This window comes from Oryza brachyantha, chromosome 4 (genome assembly GCF_000231095.2).
Source record: "Oryza brachyantha chromosome 4, ObraRS2, whole genome shotgun sequence".
NCBI classification, from domain to species: domain Eukaryota; kingdom Viridiplantae; phylum Streptophyta; class Magnoliopsida; order Poales; family Poaceae; genus Oryza; species Oryza brachyantha.
The window spans coordinates 5,780,771-5,791,250 of record NC_023166.2 but is presented as its reverse complement, the minus strand read 5'-3'; the positions used below and the strand labels follow the sequence as shown (position 1 = coordinate 5,791,250).

The 10,480-nt window shown below is 43.3% G+C and overlaps 1 protein-coding gene across 1 annotated transcript; it reads left to right on the top strand.

The window, feature by feature from the left end:
- Positions 1-6,800: 6,800 nt before the first annotated feature.
- LOC102713817 (glycosyltransferase BC10-like) lies at positions 6,801-8,559 on the top strand. Its single transcript, XM_015836391.2, has one exon. The coding sequence runs from the start codon at positions 6,843-6,845 to the stop codon at positions 8,304-8,306; it is 1,464 nt and encodes a 487-aa protein (XP_015691877.2). The 5' UTR covers positions 6,801-6,842; the 3' UTR covers positions 8,307-8,559.
- The last annotated feature ends 1,921 nt before the right edge of the window (positions 8,560-10,480 follow it).

The window sequence follows — 10,480 nt, the reverse complement described above, 5'->3', positions numbered from 1 at the left end:
GCACAGTATTTTCCAAAGTAAATTTCAGATCGATCGTACCAACACTATGAACAGCCACAAGTGACCCGTTTCCCATCAACAAGGAGGAACCTCTTTCGACCTGATAAGAAGAAAATAAGGAAATGTCAGCACACACATGAATATTAGCACCAGTATCAATCCACCAATCAGGTGAATGAAAAACAGAGAAAACAGTAGGTAAAGGATTACCGTACCCCGATGTTCCTTCGCCTTCGCTAATGACCATGTTGGCAGCCTTCTTGTCCTTACGATCAGGACAGTTCTTGGCCCAATGCCCAGGTTTATCACACACAAAGCAGTCACCTTTGGCCTTTCCCTTGCCTTTCTTCTTAAAGGCGGTAGTGGCATTTGGTTTGACGTTAGGCTTGACTTTCTTCTTATTGTTGTGGGGTGCATGAGAGTTCTTCTTCTGCACCAAATTGGCGCTAGAACCTCCCTCTACCATTTTGCCTTTACTGTCTTTTGCCCTTGCCTTCTCCTCAACACCCAAAGAGCCAATGAGATCAGTAACATTGAACTCCTGTCTCTTGTGTTTTAGAGAAGTAGCAAAAACTGACCAAGAGGGTGATAGTTTGGCAATAATTCCACCAGCCACAAACTTGTCAGGCAACTCACAATAGTTGTTCTCAAGTTTTGTTGCCAGCATCTGAATCTCATGAGCCTTTTCTACTACAGAACGGTAATCGACCATTTTCTAGTCATAGAATTGCTCCATGACATACAGCTCGCTACCAGCATCGGGAACTCCATTTTAATATATGATAAGCACAAGCATCCATTTGATCATTATATAGCAATGAAACCATTGCTATCAAGCATTCTAAAACAGTAAATAGAATGGAGAAGAATGCGGTATACCCTGAAAAATGACCCTTCGCTGGTGTTTGAGGCAGTACTACCTCCGTTGATGTTGTTGTTCCCGTTGACGTTGACGTTTCCGTCGTTGTTGCGCACGCCATCGCCGTCGCCATGCACTCCAGCACCACCACCATTGCCGCCATCATCGGAAGACATGATGCAGCGAGCAGTCTTGCGAACGTACTCCCCAAAAACCTTAGTAGGTACTCTAGCAAGAGGGGTTCCGGAGGCCTGCTCGTTCCGAACCCTCGTGCACGTAAGAGAACAGAACCGGGGAGACGGAGAGGGAGCGCAAGAACTTGAGAAAACCAGAGAGGAGCAAAAGCAATGGAGAGTAACCATCCTGGCCTCGGGAAGAAGGAGGAATATGGAAACCCGAATCTAAGATTCTGTTACGTGATTACCGCACAATCAAATCACGCAATTATCGCCGCGAACGTTACGGGAGGCAATCACGGGGATTCGATTATTCTTTCCTTCAATTCCCAGCCGTTGCAAAAGGGAAGGGGCGGGCGCAGCGGCCGACCGGCGAGCCGAGCCGACGCCGCGTCTCAGACCAGACCAGACCGGATCGGCCGGCCGGCCGGCGCGCGCGCGCGTGTGGCAGTGTTCCTACCGTTTCAACCAGTCGACAGAGATTCTCTTCTACCTCTCTATTTAAATTGAGGTTCTCGACTTTAATTCTCCATGGTTGTATTATTGTCTCTACCATTCATTGTGGGCTAGTGGAATTTTAATTAAGCTTCATTGGGTCTAGCCCATTTGATTAACAAATGTTTAGGCAACATTTGCTATAGGGCATCGAAAAAACATGTAATTAGCCAGTGGACACCGTAAGTTCATGAATTTGCTGCAGGGCACCATAGAAATATGGTATTTAGCTGGTAGACACTCCGACCATTATTTTATTAATTCTGGAGTCAAAAATTTTATAAATGATGAGATTGCCCACGGTGGCCAACCCGTTATGCCGACCGGGTCTGATGGAACAAGACCTAGTCGGTCTCGGTGCCGCACCACACCCAAACCCTAGACAATAGGGCGACTGAGCAAGCGACGACAGTGGCGACTGTAGGATCAAGATGTCGACTAGAGGAAAGTGAATAGGCGATTAAAAAATTAAATCACCTCTAATCGAAACTGACCTAAGTTGCTAGGCTTGAAGGTGAGCAAGACTACACAAGCAACTAAGTTGAGTTTTGCAATCCTAGGGTGATAGTGGCTCAATTATATCACTAGGAAAGTAAATCACACCTCCTAAGTCTAGTTTTGCAATCCTAGGGTGAAATGATCACAAATATATCTCTAGGAATGTAAATTGCACAAATGTAAATGTGATAAGCAAGTGAGACAATGAGATAAGCAATTTTTCACCGAGGTTCGGAAACTCATCGGTTTCCTACTCCCCGTTGAGGCGAGGCCAACTCCACCGCTCAACCACAAAGCCACCGCACGCCCCCTTCGTCAAGGGGTGGGCAAAGCGGGAGCCGGCCCAAGGAGAGGACTACCCAAGTCTCGATCACTAGGGTTGTTCTTCCTCCACTCCGGAGATGGCGAACACTGAGCCACTCACAAGCCGGCGCCAGGCTTCTTCCACAACTTCTTGGAGAGATCACCGAGTAACCCCTCCACAAGCCGTCTAGGAGGCAGCAACCTCCAAAAGTAACAAGAGATGACCCGGCGTGGAGATGATCAAGTGCCACACTAGCTCTACAATGAAGCATGCACTTGATTCTTGGCTAGAACTCCCTCGAACACACTAAATGTATGAACCCTAAGCTCAAATGAGTGTGAAAGAGATGCAAGGGGTGTGAGCAAATGAAATGGTAGCCAAGAGAGCTCCCTTGCTGCTGGTTGGGGGGGTATTTATACCCCTACCACCAAAATCTTGCCATTGGGGTCGAAATGCCCCAATTCTGTGTACTGCCAGTCTGACCGGAGGTATGCGGCCAGTCAGACCGTGCTACTGTGTAACGGCTAGAAAACTAGCCGTTGGAGCTCTGACAGGTGATGTCTGGGGCCTGGCCGGTCAGACTGAAGTTGAGTGGCTGGCCAGACCGACCTCAGCTCGGTCTAACCGACTGTGGCTCTATCGGCTCTATATCGGCCACCCCGAGGGGCCAAAAATCGGCCTCCAGGGGCCGGTCAGACCATCCAGGAGCCAGCGGTCAGGCCGGCTGAACCTGGCGGTCAGACCGCCACAAGGTGGCTAGTCAGACCGACCTATGACTGTCGGTCTGACCGACCTTGGTCTGGCCGACTCCAGTGAGTTTTGTAAGAATGAAAATATGTTTCAAGTGTTTATGCAAATGACCTAATGTGGCAATTAAAATCGTCTCTTTGCTAGGTCATTACCCCTTTTAATAGTATAGCAAAGCTAAAGATGAACTAGGAAAAATTTGATCGCCCTTTCACCTCGATCAACTTAAAACTTAAACACTAGTTTTACGGACTCCTTCTATTTTGCTTTGCGCCATCAAGATTAATCCATCAATAATCATCCATGGGCACAGATGAGTGAATCTAAATTGAAACACATATCTCAAGTGTAATGGTTAGTTCACAATTAGCGCTTGTCATTAATTACCAAAACTAACAATGGGGGCCTAGATGCTTCAGCGACCCAGCTGCGGCGAGGGTGGCGACGACCGTGCCACCGAGGGCAATCTCGCCATTTTAAAATTTTTGACTCCAAAATTAATAAAATAATAGCCGAAGTGTCTACCAGTTAATTACCATATTTTTGTGGTGCCCTATAGCAAATTCTTGATCTTACGGTGTCCACCAGCTACTTACATATTTTTTCAATGTCCTGTAGCAAATTTTGCCAAATGTTTAGTACCTTGAGGTGAATTGTACCTTAAGGTATCAGAAATTTACACTAAAATTTTTAGTACCTTAAAGTACTTTTCAAGAATGATAAAAAAGCCCATCATCAAGACATCAACTGCCGTAAGGCCGACCCACTCTCTGCCTTCTAGGTCTTCATCGCCACCTCTATATCCATATGGACTCCGGATATGTTTAGCTCAATCAATGTGGATGTTTGACATCATTATATCATTCTTCATCTTTGAGATGTTGTGGATGTGAACGTTGTTCTTAATCTTGTTGTGTTGCATGAATAGGGATTACGATGTACGAAGTGAATCTCGGTTGCAGTTCAGGATCTGTTCATATTGATGGGTGATTTGGGATGATTTGGACTGAACCGGCTTGCTACTTCTTTTTTAAAAAAAATAAATTGGGAACCTACCAATGTCAGGTGTGAGAACCGATGTTGATGAGCGTCTGAGGATTTAGTGTCGTGTTCATACCCAGCACAGATGCCTTCTTCTGTGTTAGCGAACGAAGCAACAAGCAAACTAAGGGTTTCTTCGGATCAAAGGAATTTTACAGGAATTTCAGAGAAAACAGTTCAATTATTCTAAAATTTCTATAAAATTTCTCCAAACCGAAGAGGCCCTAATTGGATATTGAAGCTAATCCATAAACTTAAACTTAATCTAATATGATCACCTAAACCTTATGCGGAATTGGATTTGTTTTTTAGCTGTTTGATTTTTGCAATGGCTGTTTGGAGCTGACTTCGGCGCATTTTACTTATAGTAGAAATTAATTCATACTATTGATCTATTTTTATTGGACGACTATGATTAAATTATACTAATAGCAATATTAGGTGTAGTAGAAATTTAAAGGGGTAATATCGTCCTTTTATGGAGATCTTTATTGAAAAAAACAAAATAATAAAATATTGCTAATCAAGTAATTAACAAAGTATAAAAATACCCTTTTTCTGCTGGTAGTATAATAATACAAGTAAAATGCACCAGAGAGTTGTCCATTCTGCTTCTATACTGGATCATATCTATTATAATATAAACATAGCCTTGAAATGAGTCTCCACGTTTACTCTAAAGGCTAGAAATTACCACATTAATCGAAGTAAAAAAGGAAAAATCGATACCGTCATATTATAATATATCAAGATCATAAGGTCTATATCTGCTATAAAAATAAAAAAATCTACACTGTTAATCATAATATATCTATATCGTAAGGTCTAGATCTACTATGGTAAAGAGAAAATATACAACGTTAGATCATGATAGGTCCAGATTATAACCTGTAGATTAATAGTTATACTTGTATGCGAAGTATAATTGTGTTTAGAAATAGCAAATATTCTATTTCTAATGGCACAACCAATTAGATTAGATCAATTCAGCTAGAGAACGGAATCGTATCTATTCTTTTAATTCAACCGTAATAGACTAGGATTGGGTGAAAAAAAATGAAAGTATGATCACGGATTAATACGACTCGATTTAGACTCTTATGCCAATTGTGAAAAAAATCCAGATAAAAAATTGAGGGGTACCCGATTGGAAATATTTTGATCTCAACTCAAATTATGGCCATATAATCCCTATTTTAATATATGTTGTATCCAAATTATAACCGTATAATCAAAATAGAAAATAAATTAAGAGTTATATATAAAATAAATAGTTGCATATAAATTCCATAGAAATAGTGTATATAATCCATACAAAATTGCACAGGAAATCCGTAGCAATTACCACGTTAATTTGAAGTTAAAAAAGAAAAATATAAAACCATCATAATAAATTTATGGTAGACATATTTAATAATGTATGTTTATAGAAAATAGTCATGTTATGTATATATTAAAGAATATAGAAATAATAAAAAACAGCCCATTCAATTTGGTTAGAAAAATGAATTGAAATTCAAATCATGTCCATCCGATTGTTATAAATTGTGCCAGAGTTAGATAAAGCTCGAAAGTCGTGGTTCATTTAATCTCACGTATGAATTCTTAAATGCACATAATAATCAGCAAAGGAACTATATGAAGTGCTAGAGGCTAAAACAAGTTTGTCTTTGGACCATGTTTTTTTGGGTGATTAACTTACCATAAACTAAGTACATTTAGGATTCAAATAACTCTACGTTGATTATGATCTGCTATGCATGCTTGGCTGCTAAATTTTTACTGATCGAGATGAGGAATAATGGCATATAGAAATGATGCAAATTAATGAAAGGACACAGGAGTAGTTTAGAAATTCCGTTTCGTGATTTTTGAGAAGGGAAATAAAGTGGGAAGGTAATAAAAATTATTGCCTATAGATGAGCGGAGATAACTTTCGCTTATAAACCATTTTTATAGAACTAGCAAATGTGTAAATATTAAATAGAATTAAAACGAATGAAATTATGATTTTAGACTTTGAATAACCAAAGTATGTAAAGCTTAAATATAAACTAAATCTAGCCATGAAAATGTACGGATCACGTTATTAGTTTTGTTTCTAAGGTCATGCCCAACCCAATGACTAGGATGATGTCCATAGCATTAAATAAGTTGTCACCTAGAATGAAAAATAATGTGGCAAGTCAATAAATGAGGAAAGAGAATGAAACTGTGTCTTACCTAGACATGGTTTCTACACAATATCCAACTTATCATTTGAGATAAGTAGCATTAAATTGAATAGTAGTGTCTAGTACTAGTTTTTTAATGATGGGAGGTTTATAGAAACTATATCTAGTGTTATGGGTTGGTAATGGCCTAATAACACTATAAGATACAAGATTTAAGTATAGGAAGGCCGTGTTCGGCGGCCCCAGATTAACTTATCTCTCTTGTTTTTTATGCACATGCTTCCGAACGGTTAAACTGAGTATTTTTTATAAAAAAATTTTTAGAAAAGTTGTTTTAAGAAATCATATTAGCCTATTTTATATTTTTTAATAATTAATAATTAAAACTTATAGCATGTGCCCAACGCGGCCGAAGGCAAGCAAGAGAGCGTGCTGAGGCGAGGAATGCGCAGAGACGCATGCAGGCGCGCGGGGCCGTCCCCTCCCATCGCGTCCGCGATCGCTAGAAGCGGCCCGCGCCCCCCGAGTGTTCGTCCGCTCGTACGTGCATGCCGTTGCATTGCCACCACCGGGCGGGCCATCGACGACCGGGCAGCATCTCCGGCCGGCCAAGCAGCGCACGGAGTGAGCGCGCGCGCGCGCGATTCGTCCATCCATCCGTACGTCCGCCGATCGATCGAACCGCTCACGATCCCGGCAGGTGTGTCGCCGCCGCCGCCGCCGCCCGGCCGGCTTGTCTGTCGTCAGCCATGAAGCCGGGCGTGCTGAAGTCTCGGCGGAGCAACGTCGGCGACGAGGAGGAGGGATCCGGCGGCGGTGGCTTCCCCGCGGCGCCGCGCAAGGAGTGCTGGCTGTCATTAGGGATTCTACTCAAGGCCGTGGCGGCGCTGCTGATCATGATGGCCGGCGTGCTGATCGGCCTCGCCGCCAGCGCCAGCCTGTCGTGCTACTACGTCGACGGCAGCAGCAAGCAGGCGGAGACGCGGCGGGGAGAAGGTGGCGGCGGCGGCAGCGGCGACGGCGGCGGCGGAGGCGGAGGGCCACGGTGTCGCGACGAGGATTGCGGAGGCGCGGCGCTGAGCTTCCAACGGTTCGTGCAACCGCACCCGCCGTGGGGGCACCCGATGAAGGACGAGGAGCTGTTCTGGCGCGCGTCCATGGCGCCGCGCGTGGAGGAGTACCCGTACCAGCGCGTGCCCAAGGTGGCGTTCCTGTTCCTGACGCGCGGGCCGCTGCCGTTCGCGCCGCTGTGGGAGCGCTTCTTCCACGGCCACGAGGGGCTCTACTCGGTGTACGTGCACGCGCTGCCGGAGTACCGGCTGAACGTGTCGTCGTCGTCGCCGTTCCACGGGCGGCAGATCCCGAGCGGCGACGTGTCGTGGGGGTCCATCACGCTGGTGGACGCGGAGAAGCGGCTGCTGGCGAACGCGCTGCTGGACTTCTCCAACGAGCGGTTCGTGCTCGTCTCCGAGAGCTGCGTGCCGGTGTTCAACTTCCCGACGGTGTACGAGTACCTGGTGAACTCGCCGGAGAGCTACGTGGAGTCGTACAACATCAACGTGCCGCAGTGCGCGGGGCGGTACAATCCGCGCATGGCGCCCGACGTGCTGGAGGAGCAGTGGCGCAAGGGGTCCGAGTGGTTCGAGCTCAGCCGCGACCTCGCCGCCGACATCGTCGCCGACCGCCGCTACTACGACATCTTCCGCAAGCACTGCACGCCGTCGTGCTACCCCGACGAGCACTACATCCCGACGTACCTCCACCTCCGCCACGGCGCCCGCAACGCCAACCGCACCGTCACCTGGGTGGACTGGTCGCGCGGCGGCCCGCACCCGGCGCGCTTCGGCAAGGCCACCGTCACGCCGGCGTTCGTCCAGGCCATCCGCAACAACGGCACGCGCTGCACCTACAACGGCAAGCCCACCACCATGTGCTACCTCTTCGCCCGCAAGTTCGCGCCCAGCGCGCTCCGCCCGCTCCTCAATATGTCCACCACGCTCCTCGAATTCTGACCTCCCTTCCTCTTCTTCTTCCTCTTTCTTCTTCTTTTTCTTCTTCTCCGGTACAACTAGCTTGTTAGCTCATCGATGGATGATTCTTTCCCTGTAAATTTCTGACTGTCGTCCTGATTTTGATGATTTGTACTCTCGATTTTTTTCCGAGAAATGAATTGATAGCTTTCTCCAAATCGAGTATGGAATATGGATAGCTAGTAATGTTGGAAAAATTGATCTGTCTGCTGTATTCATGTGCCCTTGGGCCTGTTTGGGAAGCTTTAGATTCTGAGAAGCAGCTGCTTAGTAGCCAACTTCTGAGAATGGAAAAGCTTATAAACCTAGCTTCTCCAAATTCTCCAAATTCTAGATTCTTAGTTTATTTTTCAGCATCTGTAACTATAGATTCTTATAAGCTGTACCGTTTGGGACAGCTTCTGGCAGAAGTAGCTTTTGGGAAAAGCTGCAGCGGGGAGAAGCTCCCCCAGACAGGCCCATTATATAATACTGTATGTTTATTTTTTTTTCGTTTAACCAACCCAAGTGCAATATGACGTATTACCAAATGTATATCTCCAGTCTAAAGACTTACAATATCAACATAGTCTCACCGTCTCATAAGGACATGTACAACAGTAATTATTAGCTAACTCTCCCTATTGTCACGTATGCAATTAAGATGACATGGAGGAAAGAGAAATGAGGAGAGATAAATTTATATTTATTGAATGAAATTTTGTTGCATGGGGTAGATTAAAAGAAAATGAGAGTAATAAAAATATACTTTGTAGTATTAATGAAAAAACCATACCCCACTCTACCTTTGTACATACATTTATAAAATAAGTTAGTGTTACAGACGTGGGTAAAGTAAAAGTCAATACTAGGCTTTTTCGTTGAACATGCCCTAATATGCATACATTCCTCCTTTCAAAGCCATTAAGGAATGGGTGAATTTCAATATAGAAGCGTGTTGGGATCGATTGAGATGGGAAATTAAGCCAAGAAATTATAAGAGAGGTTTAAAATTAGTTTGGATGAGAAGCTATTTGGGGAAGTAAATATATTGTGCAACAACTTTAAATGTTAGATATAGGCCGTGTTCGGCAGGCCGTTTTTCGCGCGCACGCTTTCCAAACTGCTAAACGGTGTATTTTTTGTAAAAAAATTTATATAGAAAAGTTGTTTTAGAAAATCATATTAGTCAATTTTATTTTTTTAATAATTAATAATTAATTAATTATGTTCTAATGTTTTCCGTGCTGGATAAGTTAACTTATCTCTCAACGTAATGAATGCGGCCATAGTTATATTAGGAGATGGATGAAATGGTTTATATAGGAGCGAAAGCTTTCGAACTACTCCCTAGGTACCATATTTTTAAAACTTTAATTATTAATATTGAAAATATTTAGTTTGAAAATAATAAGACAATATATACGAACGAGTCGTAAAGAGTACATTAATAAAAATAAACAATTATTTACTTATATATATTAATAAGAAAACTTTATAAGACCCATGTCGTTGTCCCAGCGATAAGAATCATCAAATAGGAAGGAGTATTAAATTTTGGTACTGTAGCAAGGGTTGGCTTGTGCTTTCTTTCTTATCTTAAAAAAATTGGTGATATGAAATTAGATAGTGCTGAAAATGGTAATGGAGGAAACATGCGCTTGAACTCCTGCTTTGTCGCACGCCATGTGTATGGACTATGAAGCGATGAAATACGGCAGGTACAACAATCTCGTATTCCTTAAATAAGTAAATAAATATTATATGGGTTGTTAGCATACATGTATACATATAAATGTAGCAAGCAACATAATATTTCATAATCTAAACGGAGTTAATACATGGCAATACTAGCGCATTATGTCAACAATCTTCCGTTTACTGCTGACTGTTGAGCTAGCTAGCTACTTCTCGTTAGCTGGAGCATGGAGATCTGTCAGCAGCGAGGATATCGACGTTCTTTTCACTTATGCTTATAAGCTGGAATTTAAAATTTATAAGTTGAATTTAGGGTTTTTAATATAAGAATACTTATAAAAGTTGTATCGCAAATTATTATTTTTGTTTGTAAATATGTCGTTTGGCTTTTTCTAATAACCCCATATACCCCACACAACAAAAATTTATATAACTTACCATCAAATTTACGCGGCTCGACGTTTTTACCATCTAACCCA